This window comes from Sesamum indicum, linkage group LG4 (genome assembly GCF_000512975.1).
Source record: "Sesamum indicum cultivar Zhongzhi No. 13 linkage group LG4, S_indicum_v1.0, whole genome shotgun sequence".
Taxonomy (NCBI): Eukaryota; Viridiplantae; Streptophyta; class Magnoliopsida; order Lamiales; family Pedaliaceae; genus Sesamum; species Sesamum indicum.
In genome coordinates, this window is record NC_026148.1 from 9,918,740 (window position 1) to 9,937,672 (window position 18,933).

General features: G+C 36.8%; 2 protein-coding genes and 1 non-coding gene across 4 annotated transcripts; 2 read left to right on the forward strand and 1 right to left on the reverse strand.

The window, feature by feature from the left end:
- On the forward strand, positions 2,005–2,808 carry LOC105160703. The gene has a single exon (XM_011078182.1). It carries the CDS (start codon positions 2,005–2,007, stop codon positions 2,806–2,808), a length of 804 nt encoding a protein of 267 aa, XP_011076484.1.
- LOC105160471 (DNA-directed RNA polymerase III subunit rpc3) lies at positions 8,483–15,000 on the reverse strand. 2 transcript variants are annotated; one of them, XM_011077857.2, is made up of 14 exons: positions 14,773–14,997; positions 14,525–14,672; positions 13,999–14,117; positions 13,800–13,881; positions 13,233–13,381; positions 12,412–12,555; positions 12,216–12,326; positions 11,966–12,077; positions 10,658–10,801; positions 10,503–10,540; positions 10,324–10,416; positions 9,507–9,590; positions 8,979–9,128; positions 8,483–8,714 (listed from the first exon to the last, which is right to left on the reverse strand). In XM_011077857.2, the coding sequence occupies exons 1-14, from the start codon at positions 14,839–14,841 to the stop codon at positions 8,580–8,582; spliced, it is 1,578 nt and encodes a 525-aa protein (XP_011076159.1). In that variant the 5' UTR covers positions 14,842–14,997; the 3' UTR covers positions 8,483–8,579. The 2 variants fall into 2 exon arrangements, with proteins under 2 accessions (XP_011076159.1, XP_011076160.1); XM_011077858.2 differs by lacking the exons at positions 8,483–8,714; positions 8,979–9,128 and adding an exon at positions 9,237–9,291 and having other exon boundaries at positions 14,773–15,000.
- Positions 14,977–15,048, forward strand: TRNAC-GCA. The gene has a single exon. It is a non-coding gene; the product is annotated as a tRNA-Cys (tRNA).

Genomic DNA, 18,933 nt, shown 5'->3' on the forward strand with positions numbered 1-18,933 from the left:
TATTTTAATTATGATGATGACTGAAATTAATGTTACATACACTTGTCACGTTTCTGCAAAGGGGTTTGAAACTTAAATGAATAAGGATTTTGTATTCAGAATTTTTGATCCGACTACGAAAACATTCCCACCACAATATCTCCACTTTATTTCAAGAATTTCAGTTTATATATGTAACATTATCCCAATTTTACTTTTTCTTCTTACAAAATAAGAAGAAAAAAGTTGGTATGAAAATATTTGATTAAAACCAATTTATTTTGTGAAATTACCATACTGCCCTTAAAAATATATATATAAAAATTGTGGGGTAAATTTCAGCCATTTTTAAAATATATAAAAAAAAACAATCGGAGCAAGAAATTCTCCAGAAATTTGATAGGATTCTCACTGATGTGGGATTAAGAAGAGGTGCTAGGAAAATACCAAAAATGCCCGTCATTAAGGGTGTTTCAGTCATTTAAGCAAGGATCCGCGTCTTCTTCTTCGGTCGGGTCGAAAGGACCCGACCCGGATCCGCCTACCTTTGAAGACCCGGACGATCGTAGCCGTCCCATCATGGACGCCGGTCAGTAGGATGAGACCACGTGACTGGTCAACACTATCCTGCTGTGCCCTATATATCGACCCAAAACGCTGTGATTAAAGATAACTGTTCTGCATTTATTGAGATCGAACCTTGTGATGGCACACTTTTCTCTCGATCAACCTAACTTGAGCGTCGGAGGGTCATTGTCGGGGACGTGCCCGACGAGCTCACAGTTCTTGTCTTATTCTCAGGAAACTCAAAATCTGATCTTGGAGGAGTTAGCTATCTGTGACGAGTTTGTGTCTCGAGATCGCTGAATTTGAGTCGGATCAGTTGACGCCGTCTGTGGGAACATTTGAGAATTATCATCATGAAAGGTTCATCGAGAAGGAACGCCGGGGAAGAAGAGACATCGAGAAAAGGAGGATCCATGATCCAAATCACAAAAGAGGACTTGCAAAGAATAATCGAGGATGTAAGCCGGAAGGCTATAGTGGAATACGAGAGGAGGACTGCAACTCCAGTGAGCAAAGAAACAACCAGAAGGCAGCTGCTCGAAAACACAGAGCCCTATAGAGAATCGAGGGAGCGTGGTGAGCCAGAGCGTAGAACTAAAAAACCGGTCTCGTCGGAAGCGGGGTCCAGCAGCCATGCCCGGACAACGAAAGGAGAACCCGTGATATCACGAGCAGAAGTGGAGAGCGTGGGGAAAAAGATAGAAAGTCTGAACAAGCAAATCGATGAGCTGAAAAAATGAGGAGAGATAGTTGCGCATAACAAGAACTCCCCTTTTAACAATGATATTCTAGTTCAAGTGGTAGAACCAGGGTTTAGAGTGCCCGACTTGCCAAGGTACGATGGAAAGAAAGACCCCTACGAACACGTGGCAACCTTCGACATGGTGATGAATTTGTACGGACAGCCGGGTCCCATAATAGCCAAACTATTTGCCACTACGCTGACGGGGAAAGCCCAAGAGTAGTTCACTAACTTGCCCCGGGGAAGCATCGATTCGCATGAGCAGCTCGTTCAGAAATTCTCTTTCCATTTCATGAGCAGGAGAAAGTAGAAGAGATCGGCCACCCATCTCTTCACTATACAACAGAGGGAGGAGGAGACATTGAAGAGTTTCATGGGCAGATTCAACAATGAGATGATAGAGGTCCAGGATTTGCGCATTGACATGATAGTTAGTATCTTAATCCAGGAATTGAAGAAAGGCCCCTTCGCATCCGCGCTCGCGCGCGACCCGCCAGGCGATGCTGAATAGTTGATGGCTCTAGCTCAGAAGTACATAGACGAGGAAGACGCAATGAAAGATTATGAAGGAACGCGAATAATTGTTTAGACGACCGTATGATACAAGAGAAGGTGGAGGGAGTAAGCCAAAACAGGACAAGCCCAAGGAGCCGAAGTATCAGCCTAAGTACCACAACTACACTCCGTTGCCCATGTCACGGGAGAAGGCATTAATGATGGTCGAGAATGCTGATGTTCTCAAATGGCCGAGGCACACCAGGTATACCCCCTCCAAGAAGTTTTCTAATAAATATTGCAGGTTCTACCGGGAGAGAGGACATAACACGGAGGAGTGCTTCCAACTTAAGGATGAAGTCGAGAGGTTGGTAAGACAAGGATACTTCCGGAGTCAAGTCCCCCCAAGTTGCAAAATCAGTAAGGACGAGACAAGGAGAAGCAGGTCGAGGATCCGAGATCGAAATTCCGGGCCTGCGAGGACGACCAAGGCCCAAACCACCGGAAACAATGCACCAACCAAAGGGGTGATCTACACTATCGCAAGGGGTTCCAGCTCAGGAAATTCGAACAAGGCCAGAAAAAGATGTGCTAGAACTCTGAGCTCGAGTAGAGTAAGAGAGTTCGTGCTGAAGGTCGAGGAGGAAGAAGCCATTTCTTTTAACAGCTCGGACAAGCCACAAGAAAGTGGAGAGATGAACGATCTAATGGTCATCAAGTTGGATGTTGCAAACTTCATGGTTCACAAAGTCCTGGTAGACAGTGGGAGCTCCGCAGATATCATCTTCAAGAGCGTGGTTGACAAGATGGGTTGCTGGCTAGCAGGGCTCGCAGGCGCCGGGACCCGCGAAGGGGGATCTGCAGGAGCGGCGACCTGCTTCCCCTTCCTCAATTTGTTCGCGGCCGCCTTCAGCCGCATGGCATTGCGAGAGCTCTTGATCAAACTATCTACAAAACAGAGGAATGTGAGCGAACTCGAACAGAGCAATAAGGAACATATGTTACAAGAAAAAGAGATCACCTAAAGACTCGTCGATGTGGAAGGGCACTGGAGATAGCCCAGACAGTCGCAAAACCTTCTCAGTGAGAAGTTTCTTGTGGTCGTGTTTAAAAGCCGTTAGACTATTTATTTCATCGCCCTCCAGCCCCCCTCCACTTGTTCTGGGACAAGTTTATACTTACTCCATTTCGTTTTAAAGGGTCATACACCCCTGGGAGGTCGTACAAAAATGTACCTATCTAACTAGGCCCCTACGTTTAATTTCAAAGTATCTAAATATCTACAGTCAGGTTTAGCAGAGAGGTAGAAGAAACCTCTATCACCGGATTGTTTGGAGGTGGTGAAAGAGTATAAACTCCCAAAGTTGTCAAAACTGGGTTCTATGTCTAAATATTGCATTATTACGATGAAAAGAACAATATGAGAAACAGAGTTGGAAGAGCTGCATAGGGCATAACTCCAGTTTATTCAAAATTGCGGCTAGAGGAGGAGCTAAAGGGAACCTCAGCTCGGCATCAAAATATTTGATAGAAAAAGCACAAAAACCAGAGGGGGGACTATGCATGCGATCGAAAGCCCTAGGAATAACAATCTCGTACTCTGGGGGTATGAAATATTTTTCCCTAATCTTTTGCGATCGAAAGCCCTAGGAATAACAATCTCGTACTCTGGGGGTATGAAATATTTTTCCCTAATCTTTTGAATGGGGGTCCTAACACTGCTGACTACCCCCTCCCATGGATTCCTAGCGAGTCTATCTTGGAATTTCTCAAGGGTAGAAGGCCCAGCTTGTTTATCAAAAGGGTTTTTGGACGTTTGGAATTTTTTGTTTCTCTTAGGGAAAGTAGAGAAAGAACCGTGTGCAGACCCAGAAGAGGTCGCAAACGACCTGAGCCAGAACTCGAATCGAAATTCGAAGAAAAGCTAAAAGACATCATACCTTAAGAACAGGATGGCTCTGGAAGCTGCAGGTCGAACGCGAACTTGGAATTCTAAAGATCTGGTCACTAAAAGCTTATATGTGGGGTAGAGAAAAGCATTTGAACGAGAGGAGTATTTATAGACCCATCCTCTTGGGGAACCGCGCCGCAGATGGGGCCAGTGGATGGTGACACGTGTACGCTCTGCTGGCGAGATCGACGGACGAGGCCGCTGTACTTCTCCAAAAGTGATAATTCGCACTTTTGGATAAGTGTTGGAGTGATGATGTGGGATTAAGAAGAGGTGCTAGGAAAATACCAAAAAAATGCCCATCATTAAGGGCATTTTAGTCATTTAAGCAAGGATCCGCGTCTTCTTCTTCGGTCGGGTCGAAAGGACCCGACCCGGATCCGCCTGCCTTTGAAGACCCGGACAATCGTAGCCGTCCCATCATGGACGCCGGCCAATAGGATGAGACCACGTGGCTGGTCAACACCATCCTGTTGTGCCCTATATATAGACCCAAAACGCCGTGATTAAAGATAACTGTTCTGCATTTATTGAGATCAAACCTTGTGATCCCACACTTTTCTCTCAATCAACCTAACTTGAGCATCGAAGGGTCATTGTCGGGGACGTGCCCGATGAGCTCACAGTTCTTGTCTTATTCTCAGGGAACCCAAAATTTGATCTTAAAGGAGTTAGCTATCTGTGATGAGTTCGTGTCTCGAGATCGCTGAATTTGAACCGGATCACTCACAAAATGTCTTAAGTTGCGATCAAATATTTTCTCACCAATCTACAAACTTTTAAGTTAGCATTAATTATATTTCCAAACATGCACCTTTATTTAACTTAATTTAAGTTGTAATCTGAAAAACACTCGATTAAGTGCTTCCTAATACCACATATACAAATATATATAGACATATTTTGGTTTAGAAAATATATAATACTTAATTTATAATTTTTGTAAAAACATGTAAAGCATTGAGAATAACGTAAAAGTGCGTAACATCAATCAAGTACTGAGCTGAGGCCCCAATTGATTTTAAGGATCTTCTATTTGGATTGAGAACAATCATATACTAATCATTCATATTAGATAATCATATAAAATTAATAATTAATGTTTAAAGTAATATTACTTAATTATATCTGATCAACAACTATTATTAAAAAAGAACGATACCTATTATATATTAAACTAAAAATACATCTCACGAGTTGGTGGAGTTCGAACTCATAACTTTAAAATTATAAACCTCAACTTTGCTTAATTGAGATGAATGTGATTGGGTTTAAGGATTCCTTATATGGGCAGGGAGCGGCGGCCCTATTGCCAGCTGAGTGTGAGTTCCACTGCACTTTTCCTAATTCAAACCTTAAATGAATTCCGTTTCTCTTTTGTGTAGAAATCCCGGAAAATCAATGTTCACATTATTGTCCTTGTTTGCGTTTTTAATCACTGAATATGAGTGTGAAGTCCGTGTGATGAAAGGTGGAGTACACTTTCATTCCCACCAAAACTGGAAATTGCATGCGTGAAACCACAATCACGTCTTGTCAGGAGGAATAGAAAGGTGTCCTGGGCTACGACATGTGCACGTACCAACAATATCTCATGACAAAATCAGATCAAATACAGTGCAGTCAAAAAGATTGTTTATTTATAGGTGATCAAATTAAGGAGGAATTGTGTCGAAAATAGAATGATAATAATAATGAGGGATTATTACTAAAGACGGATTCCCACGTAATTAATAGTCAGCAATAGCTAATTAAGGAGGAATGATAATCGAAAACGCAATCCCATATACATAGTAGTCAATAATGAATGCACATCCATACTCTAGTACCAAATTTGACTAACATACATCCCTATTTTCTTGAAAATATGATGAGAGTTGATGTTTATTTTCTTTAAATGAATGCAATTTTTTTTTATAACCCCTTTTGTTGTCGCCAGAATTCCAGATAGATCTTCACATTTTAGAGAGAAAACATGATGCTAGTGGTTCACCTTTTTTCTTTCTGCATTTCCTATTGAGTATCAAAATGCAAGTGAGCATTACGTGTGAATCAAGAATCATAGGTGAGAAGTGAAGTGAATGAGCCCACAAAATGCAATGATGTCCACGATAGGACTCACTTTGCCACTGTCAAGTGTCAAGGACATCATCCGTCCCCATTTTCCTGTTTATGTAGATCCATTGCACAACCCCATTTCCGTGATACTAATATTGAAACTATAATGGTTGGCAAAACAATCATTCGCAATGCCCATAAATGTGTTCCTTAATTTTGAGAAACTTATCTCATCATTCATCCACACAACTTTATGCGTTAATAGTTTCCCCGAAAAGAGAACAGTTCCTTTGCTATTTACGCCCACAAGTTTCAGAAATATCAGAAAAGTATTTACCTGCCCGCGTTGGTGCTTTTCGTTTTTAAGACATTTACATGTGGAAAATGAAGTGAGGCCATTACAACAATGATGTATAAGCCTATGAAGGAAAATTATTATCCAAACAAAGTTTGATCGTCAAATCAATCACATAACAAAAATAATATATTTATTATATAATTATATATTTTTTAATTATACTTCAATCATATGATGAGTGTATTATACTTGCTATTTAATTATTTTAAATCTAACCAAACATATTCCGAATTAGAATTACCCGTGATGAAGTATGCCACTTGCCATGTGATTTCCAAGAAGTACTACTGGTTCCGTGCCATACTAAAAATACATCATCCACATGACCTCATATTGCATATAGGAAAGTAGGAGGCTGGGCTTCTTGTTTAAAATGAGGATAATTTTGTATTCAAGCAACATATATAAATAGATGGTGAAAAACACGAGTTCTTATCCTCTAACTTATGCCACTTTTTCACTATTCTCTTCCCCACCTCCACACTCATCGCTCTCAAACTTCACTATCTAATTTAGCTATTGATGCCACATCCATGCTCCACCAAAACAACCTAACATACATTTTATGAAAACAACCAACCATGATCTTAATTATCCTTCTAATATTATCTTCTCTGCAACAAGTAGATCACATACGAGAAGAAAGAATCATTTATGTTGTAAAAAAAGAAAAGAGAGAGAGAGAGAGAACTTGGGCATATATCTTCATAATATCTATCAGTTCAATTAAAACTCGTTTCCCTCGCCCCTCCTACCACCAACATTTCTAGAGATAAAAGACTAGTAAATGGGCACATAAAAGGGCGGTATTGTCGGTTCCAAAAATATGAATAGTTTGCATATGATTTTAATGTTGATGGGCTCGGAAAGGATCAGTAGAAAAGTACATTATACTGTTCTTTATGCACAGTGATACATTTTACTCGTTAAGTCTTAATATTCTTCTATTTATATGCTTAAAGTGAAACAGGTGTATGATGCAATCAACCTAAACACCCGTTTTATATATTTGAGAAATTCACTTCCCTTTATGGTGTTCACCTAAGAGATGAAATTATCTTCATTTTCAAGTATTTAAGACCATGTTTTGTCATGTGAATAAGGTACGTTTGTACTTATCACATGATTTTTCAAATTTCTAAATGGAATTGAGAACGACTACATGTTATACCCTGTACATTATTATATGTATTTCTTTGCCCGTTCTTGAGGATGGCGAGAATATTTTTAATAAGAAAGAGGATGATGAGAATGTAGGATTCACAAAGCAATTCAATTGAGCACAAGCAATAGCTCATAAATTACCTATATCAATTACTAATACATTGTTACTTTCTTCCTTTTTACACTCAAATACTATTTCAGCAGGCAATGAAGTTTCCCAGGGGTACTAGCATAGTACATACCTGGTGCTACGCACAACCTCGACAATGCCCTGAGTGCAGTCAGAATAGCCCTACCAGTCAGCCCTGCTATTTCAATGCAAGTACGCGTTGAATCACATCAACCTTGTTAGGGGACTTGTTTTCAGCTAACGCCTCACCTTTCATTACACATTACAACATTTTTACAAACCAAACACAGTCCTCTACTCAATGCATACCTGTGTTGTCCACATACACTATTCCAGCCAACATCCAGTTGGATTATGAGAAGCTTCTCGTATATAATGCTATACCTGATTTTGATGTTATGTTTACATACCAGAACCTGTTTGATGCTCTGGCAGATGCTGCCTATATGCTGCATTAAAAAAGGCTGGAGGACCCAATTTGAGGTTATTGTCAGAAACTGGGCGGCCAACTGCAGGAAGCACAGACGCAGCATAGAGAACGCTAAGATATTTAATAACTTAATTAGACATGTATCACCTGGGCACAGAATCCCATGAAGGCCAGGCAAGGCTCTTGAGACATGCATATTTTCATCTTCCAATGAAATCTCAAAGCCTGGATGCTCTCCAGCAACACTGGGTCTCTATTACAATAATACGACTGAAGTCTACCATGTTCATTTCCAGACAACTTCGGCTTCCCAATAATTTAGGAGATTTAAGCAGCAGTTATATCACTATACAGCATAGGGAGGACTTGGTGCTGGCTAGGTCAGACTAATAAGAGAACATCTTGAGTATTTTTTTTGGCCCCTTAGAGAATATTACTGAAAGACTTGTTGGTCCTCCAGTAGAATCCAATGTTGCCAGTTGAAAGCAATTCATGCAAAATGTTGGTGCACAAAGTTTCTGTTTATTTCTCAAGTAGGGAGTAATGCTCTATCACTTAATTTGTTAAAAAACATAAGAGGGGGGGATAGGAGGAGGTGAGAGGAAGGATTGTCAACAAGATTATCGCTGATAAAGTGCTTGTCCATATGAAAGAAATCAAAAGTGCTATTACAAAATTGAGATAAATAACGTGCAAGCCCTGTGTTCAGAAATCATGAAATAACATTATAGCCTCATCGAGATTCATCAAGGAAGATTCCAAAATGACCCGGACTTTCCCCAATAGCTTATATCTTTTTTCCAGCTCCCCAACGAGCTTCTCTCTAGGTAATTGAAGGATCTGGTACATATAGCATGGAGAATCAGTTACTTCCCAAGTATTAAGATAAACAAGGGGAAGAGAACGGAATGTTTTATCACTTACGATTTTTCCTTCCATCAGAACAACATGGTTTTTTCTAATTTCATATTATGATGATAGAGAGAGTATTAGATATAGTACATGCCAAATCACAATGGAAAATGTTGATTCACTACCAGAACTGTTATGAAACATATTAGACTAAGATGATATGAAGATGATAGAATGATCTCATCTAGGTACCTCCTTTCCCTTATCTTGCTCATGTGCAATTCTGAGTCGCAAATTTAAAGCGGCGTGGTACATTTCATCAAGAACATGTTCACGAAGGGGCTCCTTGTTTACTCTCCACAGCAGAAACAGTGACTGCTTAGCTCCACTGGTCATAACTTTCTGCAACACATTACACATATAATATCATGTACTTAAACTCTGAGTTTCTTAATTTACTAATTCGAATGCGACATTTCCACTTAAAAGAGAATCCCATCTAAATTACCATGAACAAAAGTTAGGGCGGTGTATCTTGAGGGCCTTCCTCTCACATTTTTAATTTCTGTTAGTCAATAAAATCAATTTGAATGAATCCTAAATGGACTGGTGTAATTAACCTCATAGATTTCCTGAAAAGATTCTATAGGTATACCGTATACCTCACACATTATTTTCTTTAGAGTGTTTTATATGTTATCTGTCATACTTGACAACAGATAAACTGGTGCTTAGTCCAAACACAATGTGTTGTGGAACTATGATAATGCAACAAATTACCTCCATGTGCAAGTAGTCATCCTTCCAAAGCTTGTACAGAATCTTGATTGTATCTTTCTTCTCGACAAATGTAGTATCTGAAATCTGTAGAGATAAGAGAACCTTTCCAGATTATTCAGAAGAAACATAATCTTGGAATTTGATAATCTTTGAATTTCTTCAAGAGTGAAATATATGGATAAGAAAACGCTGAACTCCTTGACCTCCATTTCAAATGTTTTTCTTTGATCATCACGTGTTAGAAGTTGGGATACTAAGAAGACCTTTCACAAGGACTCCACGTCAATTGCAGAGTTGTATTGGTAAAATACATCAACTAATTGAAGCAAAATTTTCCTGATATGATTCTGACTTTGACTTGTTAACTTCAAGTACAATTAAGCATTGCTATTATATATATATATATATATATACACATATGTGTTGGCAAGGTATTGAGGTATTATGAAATATTCCAAAATAACACAAATCAAAGCATAAGTAACAAACGAGTGCATATTTTACGAAATAGAAGCCAACGTTTATCAAGTCTCAGAATTAAACGTGCAGAATCTGCTCTACAACCTGGTAAACTACATTTTTATTTATCTTTGACTGTCACATATAGGCAACAAATATAGCTTATTCCTAAATCAGGAGCACAAGCACAAGCACCTGATAAGTGTTATTCACATTTCAAACAAATTATGGAATTTTACAGGTTGGCGAATTACAGAATTTGCACACTGACAACCCAATGGCACTGATCCTAAAATGTGGAAATGACAATGTTACACAACAATATACTCCCTCAAGATTGTTATAATGTTAGTTTTACCTTATCAGACTCAAGAAAACGACCAGCCTTTGACAGTAACCTGAATATCCTGTAGGCCTCCCTCCCATATCTTCTCAATACAACAGACTCCACCTACACTCAAATGCAATTATCATGATATGCCACCTCCATGAACTTTTAAACAGAGACCAACCAAGAAGAAGGTCAAGATTACAAACTTCTTCAGTTTGAGCCGATTCAATGATTCCCTTTATATCTGTAGAGAGAGAGGGGTAAAGCAGTGTATTATAACTCTAACACACACAAAATGTCTTGCCAAGAAATACCATTTGACCAACTGCATCGAAATAAGTAGAATGAAGAGAATGGGTACCAATACTATAATTTTCATCCACCCCTGTTTCAAGGCATTGACACCCAAGCTGTTCGAGCGAAGCTCTGATACGTTCGAAGTCCATGCCAAGACCACCCTCCTTTTTAATCACTTCATCGTATATAGCATTTATGGATAGGTAAGCTGAAAATAATACTTTATAAGTCAGGTGATTGATGATAGGCACGACTGCAAAGTTTGTACAAGAAGAGATCTGAGAGGACTAAGCATAATCGTGCAATGATATGCCATTCAACACTTGTCATATTCCTTCCCATTCAGGTTTCTCACTGAGATGGATCTTAAGATTTCGTGTGCAATCAAAAAGTTCTAGATGCACCAGTTAAGAAAATTAATGAAACTAATATTAAAGGGCAACCTGAGAAGAGAGGTTAACCTAAAATACTTAGAATGAAGTAATTCAAAAAGAACTGAGTACTTGTGGTCTGGCTCCGGAGAGAGCCTTCTATTTCAGCTGAGTGATGGGAGATATCCATGCCCGCAACCCCATCCAAGTATGGGACAACGATTTCTTGAGTTTCGCATTTAAAATTTCGTGATGCATAAGATCAAAAGCATCTACACATAATGATGACTATTGAAAATATATACAGAGGAAAGTAGAAGGTGAGTAAAAGGTGCATGGAGGAGGCGATAGATGCTAGAGTTCTGAATATCTATTTAGGTGAATTGACTGCAGTTGCATTTGAAAAAATATACTTGTGCTTTTCAGAGTAGAATACAAATCCCAGAATTCAGAGGAAAGAAAATTGAATTCAAAATTGACAAATAGATCTAAAGACATGCATGCGGCATCACGAACCTAACTCTCTATGAGTGACCAAATTGTAGAAATAAGTATTGTCTATCCACATGTTTCCTTGTAGTACTTAAGTGATCATTCAACAAACCTCCTTAAACTTTTCTCAAAGAAATTAGGCAATCAAGAATACCACATCTTCTAATTGAAAGAACTTATAACATACCATTATAATCCTGACGCGATTTTTCCAATTGTGAAGTTTGGATATCCATATATTAGAATAAAAACCGATCAATTCTAACATAGCAAACTTCACTATATGTTTATCTCCTTATGATTATTCAAATGAACTAGTGCATCAGGTTTGATATTCATTTACCTATCTAGATCTGACCTTTAAACATCAGAATCAATGTTATAAAAAAATGAGAGAGATGACCTTAGATTCCCAAGCAATATATTTCATCAATGATACCGCTGGGAAATGATGATTACCAATAATGTGATTCAAAATCCCATTTAAGCACAAAACAGGGAATTGCTACCTGAATTTTCAGCTTTCTGCCGAGTCTCTGAGTGTCTACTTAACTCCAACATTGCGCTCAGTACTATAGCAGCTTCATCATTAATTCGCATTTTTACATATGAAACACAAGCCTATAAAAGATATGCCGAAAACAGAATACAAGAAAATAAACAATATATCTGATAGACAAAGCTTTGCATACAAGATTAAATACAGGATCCAGTTCAAAAGAGATGTAACAAGGTGGTGAAATAGTTATCAGAATAAACCTTGTGTCTCAGGCGGCGCACAAGTTCTTCAAAGTTAACACGCCAAAGCACTTCTTTCTTTTTATCGGCATCCAATGCATCTTCATCTGATTTCAGAACATCTTGCTTGCGCTATTTAATCCAAATATAAGGAAAGAAAACCATAAACTCCAATATTATATAGAAGAAATTTTCAAAAGCAAAGCATTGCTCCAACCTTCTCCCCAACTGTAACACTGTTAGTGCATTCCTCACTCTTTTCCTCGGAGGGATCATCCATTTCCATTAAGAATCTCATCGAATCCATGGGGGCAGCAGCTGCCAAAGCACGCTGCTCTGTGGTCTGCCGTTCTTCACCAATCTGTTAACATTTATAGCATTATTTATTCTACTGAGCTAAGTTGTCAGCATTTAGGTACCGAATAGAAGTGTGGGGAATTAATTTACTAATGACACAAACAAGAAGTTCAAAGGATGGAGCTATAAAACAACCTGATCAAACAATAGGGCTTCCCCTTCTTTTAAAGGTTAATTAACAAGGTTTTTTTTCTGGGAGAAAAAAAACCCTTTTTCCCCAAATAAGATACAAATGATTGGAGCAACGAGAACTCTGCGTCAACAGGTGCTATCACTCAGAACAGATTCATATGTGTAGTACTAATCCACATGCAGGAATTGGTTCCATATGCATCATTTCAAATGTACACCCTAAACTTTGTTGTTTTTTCGGGAAATGAGGGAATGACTGATAAATTACAAGGCAAATGGAAAACAGAGAAATAGTCGATAAAACATACATGCATACAGGATAGAATTCATTGAGCATTCACTTTCGTTCCACTCTAAACATCAATATGCAAAAACTGGACTTTTTTTCTTTTTCAGTTCTCTGAGCTCACTTAGAAACAAGAAGGGACCAGAGTCCAGCATCAGTAAATGGAAAACAATCTGACAATGTTTGTAGCCTGGTCTTCTACAATGTACACTCATGAAGACAAAATTTCTTCTTCCATATGTGTCACTGGTAGGTGGCAGTACCTTGGCTGACTTGGCACCCCGTTTCTTGGCAGGAGTTTCTCCATCAGCAGGTGGTGCAAGAAAAGGCTCAGGGGCAGGACATCGTTCAATAAATCGGGCAATTAGAAGTCTATTGAAGCTTTCTCGCACAACATGAACATCAGCACTACCTAAAAGAACAAACAACTGCTGGAGTTGGAATAGTCAAATGCATCGCAAGGTGCTCTAATCACTCCATGGGCAAATAGAATTATACGATAACTATTATAACGTATATTGGCTGACTTTGATAATGATTTAATCAGAAAAATCACCTTTAACAAAACATGCCTGACAACTTATAGCAATTTTATATCTACGTTTGGAGCTGTAGAACTTGGATTTCCGCATATAAATTGCTAAATAATCACTAATTCCAAAATTATTCATAAGTACTCATTAGCAGAATGCATTATCTAGAAGAAACGAGGCCTATATTTACACAGTATATAGCATAAATGAATCTCAGTACAGATAATTCCCACTCTCAACATGCAATATATCAACAGAATGTATACAATAAAAAGAACAACAAATTGTTAACTATACCTGCTGTTTGCTCATTCCTATCAATAATTTGATTAATTGAAAGCCTCCCATGTTGAATCAACCCTTGAAATATTCCTAGACACTACATAAATGATAAATAATTAATTGCTCATCCAGTCAACTACACATGACTTGAGTATGAATAAACAACAAAAAAAAAAAAGCAAAACTTGCAGGAAAAAGAGTAAGCACTACCCACATCTTTGCCAAGCTCCTCTGATACAATTTGCATAAATTTCGGAGCCCTCATTTTGTGTATCATATTGTCGAATAATGCCATATACTGGGTTATAATTCTCGGCGCCTCACCAAAAGCACCTAAAAGTCCAATATAATACTATAAATCATCAGTTGTAAGGTCTCTTTGGTTTAGATAATTTTCTGATCTAATTGTTTGAAAACTGAATTATCAAAATCAATTCAAAGCTACTCAGTTTCTATACTACATTGTACGTTCTTTTTTTTCTCCAATCTGAAACGATAAGAGAAATTAATTTTTCTAAAAATCATGCCTCAATGTGTTAAAGTGACATGGCTTTGCGATTGCTCGTAACTGATTTCTCAAATAAGCAAGTTTCAAATAACTGGTTTTCCTCAATCAGTTGTAATCAACTCAATCAAACAACGCACTTGGATTTAATTAAAAGGAAGAAAAACAAAAAGTGACTAAATCAGGTTTGACATATAATCAGAAACTTTAATCAAATTTAAGCACAACAGCGAACCTTCTTGCTGGATGGCGAAGGCTTGGACGCAATTTTGGTGGATTAAAACACGTAAGCAATTGATGACGTTTTCTCTGCTGAGCTCCGTGAACCGGATGATTTGAGCTAGGGTTAGGGTTCCTCTGCGGAGTAAACACTCGCATACTTTCTGCAACACAGAAGTTTTCCCCCAAAAAAAAAATGTTTAAATTCAGAAAAACAGAAATAGATTAATGAAAGAGAGGGCCAGAAAGTGGGATATGCTTCACCGAACACAGGTCGCCGTAGAAGGAGGAGATTAAATGGGTGGCTAGCTGAACTCCGTGCGGCGACACCATCGCTGTGTGCTTTGTGCGTGTGATTGTTAGAATAGAAACGGGAGAGTGGCACTGAGTAGTAGAAGAGAGGCGGGAAGAATACGGTGGCTGGAGATACGTTCCTATAGAATGTAATTATCCGAATACAGGCAACAAGGGTCCATAGCTCAGTGGTAGAGCATTTGACTGCAGATCAAGAGGTCACCGGTTCGAACCCGGTTGGGCCCTCAATTAATAGTTTCTCATATTTTTCCTTTTGTTTTCAAATTACTGGGCTGCCCCTGCAACTGATGATGTTGGTTGGACCGTTCATGAAATTGGGCCGCTCCATGTTTTTATTTCCCTAACACTCTTTTGGGCTTTAATGAGCCGGATAAACTGCTGTGTTGACATAAGCCCATCATAGCTAAGGACACAACTGCTTTGCGGAAGGTCCAATCTAAATTTGGTAATTACCTGATTTAAAAAAATAAATCAATTCAAACATAATATAATTGTTATTAGTATATACTAATGTAATGATGAAAAAAACATAAATATATATTTCTTACTTAATGTAATGCTCCGGAGACGAATACAATATTTTTCACAAATTAATATTATTTAGAGCAGTGGTCAGATGTCTGAAAATTTTCAAAGAAAATAGAATCATTAACCCTACACTTCAAAAACAGAAAACATTTATTCGAGAAACACTCCAAAAAAAAAAGCACCCAAATTTTAATACATAAAATAAAATAATAGGGAGGGTTGTGATCTTCGAAACCTCCAAATATACATATCCCGGGATGTAATTTTGTGCAGATAGTTATTGTGATGAATGAAAGAGTAGAAATAGTAAATGTTGTATGCGTGCAATTGTCAAGGGTTTGGTACATGTGAGTTGTTATGATAGAGATAGCCACAACAAGTGTGACCACATACACATAGCAAAGACAGACACGGACACGGACACAGACACGGAAGGGGAAAGGGGTGAGTAAAAGTGTGATGAGGAATTGTGATGTAAGTAAGAGTTGGAATGCAAGTGAGATTACTAAAATAGGGAATAAAGAGAGGGGGAGCCCATATGCGGCGTATGAGGGGGGCAAATCAATGTGAAATTTCCCTAGGCAAACTCAAGGTTTGTGCATGCGTGGGACATGAGATGAGATGCTGCTCTAATGATGCACATGCACCTTTTAACTAACAACCCCCTCACATGTGTTGTCATCTTGCACGTGTGTGTGGTGGGGGTGGGGGTGGGGGGTGGAGATCTTGCTTAGAGGATGTTTCGATTAGCTTATAAGATATTTTGTAAGATGTTTGAAAATTTATAAAATATAATAGAGTGTATGGTAGACAAGAATACGATGTTATGAGCTTAGAAGTTCTTTAAAGAAAAATAAGCAGTTCTCCACTTACTTATAAGATCTTAACAACTTCTTTCAAATTAATTATGCATGTTTTATTACTAAAGTCTTCTGAGCTCTGTAATTTTATTATATCCAAACACTTTGTTGATTTACTTTTAAAATAAGATCTAACACCTTATAAGTTTTATATGTATCTTGTATGATGTCATGATCTTTTACATGAGTTTAGCCAAACACCTTCTAAGTTTATTTAAAAAAGCTTATAAGTTCATATATCTTATAAGATTCTATATCTTATTTTAAAAATATTTTCATAAAGTGTTGGGTAAAATAAGATTATGGAGCTTATAAAATATTTTTTTTTTTGGACAAGAATAGAGCACAGAATATGTTGGTGATGACAAATTTGTAATTAGTTTTGAGGAATTTATTTAGATCTTATAAATCAACCTCAACTTCTTTTTTTTTAAAAAAAAAAAAAAAAGAGTTTAAAGTTCCTAACATCTAACTTTTAGAGCTTATAAGCTCGTTTTCTAAAAAAAAATTACCAATTTGTAGCATCTCATAAATTTCCAAACATCTTATAAAATATTTTTAAAAACTTATAAGCTCACTCCAGACGCCTTCTTCGTCTGAATAACTTATATAGTTTGTTTGTTATTAGAACATTTTATCATGATTAAAATGACGTTATTGAATACACATCCATATTTGATATAATTTTGCAGTCTCCCAAATTTGTATTTGGAAAGACTCCTCTTGAATGACGCTTATTTGATACAGTATTTGTGGTCTTCAAAACTTGGTATTGTGACAAAATACTAATTTTAGATAAATGGTATCTATTTAGATTTTGAGATTTCCCAAGTTGATCTAGGATCAGGGCTTCTCGTGTGGTATACATGATGCACACCCAGAAATAGGGTGGCTTCTCTGAATTCAAGAGTATGCATTTATTCTATGTACATTGTTTCCAAATATTACTTTCTCAAATATTCTCTTTATTCTCAGTTGGAATATCACCACAGTCTTTGAGGGTTAGAGGCGTGTAAAGTAGGTAGATAACTTTGGTAGCAATACATTCAGAGCAAGAAAAAAGAACTGAGAGAAAGATCAGAAAAGACGTGCTTGTATATTCACGAGATCGTTCGAAAGCTTGTAGACGAGTTTGAAAATTACAGAATATATTGAATTATTTCATTGTGAGTTGCCGTACCAAACAAGTGATGTAACTATCGAAATTCTTGAAAACACAATATATCAATTATGTGATGACTACCTATTTAAATCCCAACACATGTAAAAAAATATGTGATGGTAATTCTGAAATTTTAATTGTAATTAGGTCAGTCCTTGCACTTGTACCAAACATGTAGTAATGATATGGTGAGGTACATAGAGTAGGTGCGGTTGTGATGACAGCTCACGCGATTTTGGTGTAGGTGCAGCTAAGGCGTATTAATTGGACATGTTACTTCCTGTAATGAAGGGACAAGAGGGTCCGGAGTCCCCCCCCACCCAACCCCCAAACCTATCACTGCCCTTTTACATAAATATTTTATATTTTTACTGTCTATATTTATAACAGCTCATAACATGTTATCTTTTATATTTTTACATGTTACTTCCTGTAACAATTCTCATCGGACTGTAAAATCTTTGATATAAATTAGACCTACTACACCCTCGTATGTACACGAAGTTTGATATAATTATAAATATTTTATATTATTTAATTTTTTTAAATATTTTTTAATTTTAATAATCTTCCAACAACTAGTACAATTCGTTAGTCTTTCATTAAATTTTCATTCATTTTCTAGTGAACTGACAAATTCGTTATAGACTATTAATTATGATTTTACTTAACTTTTTAAAAGAGTTTGAAATCTTTTTATGGATTGAGTCGGCATTTTTTTATAATTTTTAATTTTTTTTCATCCATCTCGTTTGAATTTTTTTATAATTTTATAATTATTTTTAAATAAAAAAAATTACAATAAGATCGAAGTTGACAACTCTAAACTTTTTTATCCAATAATTACATAATTTCATCAAATATTATGGGGTATTAGTAGTTATTTAGAGGTATTCATATTTGTGTTAAATTTAAAAAAAAAAATCTTAAAGTATAACTACCGTCCAAAAGTAAGTAAAATACAAAATACATCATAATTACGTTAATAATCAAATCATGAATCTACCACCACAATCCAATTTGTGTCCAAATAGATTAGATCCTCTAGTCTGAATTTTATTTTATTTTTAACTGCACTTTCTTATATATACGATTATTTTTGCCTTTTCACTTGAAGAAAATAAAATCAATTTTTTATTACAAAATATGCTAAAAGGTCATTTTATTTAAAAGTTTAAATTGTTATAGAGGATAATCATTAATATTAATATTTTAATATGTCTCTTTCATGTACAAGCTCTGTACGTGAATTTTTTCTTTTATAAATGGGACCATGAGATTCGAATCCTGAACCTCTTCTTTGGTCTAATTTTGATACAATATTAAACGACTACCTCATTTAAAAAATTAAAGTATTAAAGAAAAAAATTATTCAATATTAATATTTTAATTAATAAAATGATGTTACATTTCTTATTTTACTTATACACATATCAAATATATACGATATTAATGTCATCTATATATTTAAAAAAAATACGTATTTTACACAAAGAGCAGAAGTCACAGCTATTAAAACAGACGACATCTATACTATTATAAAAAAAAAAAAAAAAAATG

Bases quoted from the DNA above. Each gene is read 5' to 3' on its own strand.
- LOC105160703 (XM_011078182.1), top strand. From the start codon at position 2,005: ATGGTCGAGAATGCTGATGTTCTCAAATGGCCGAGGCACACCAGGTAT.
- LOC105160471 (XM_011077857.2), bottom strand. From the start codon at position 14,841: ATGGTGTCGCCGCACGGAGTTCAGCTAGCCACCCATTTAATCTCCTCC. The intron at 12,078-12,215 runs GTTTATTCTGAT...TATCTTTTATAG, and splicing joins TGCGCCGCCTGAGACACAAG to GCTTGTGTTTCATATGTAAA. The intron at 8,715-8,978 runs GTACCTAGATGA...TATATGTACCAG, and splicing joins AGCAAGATAAGGGAAAGGAG to ATCCTTCAATTACCTAGAGA.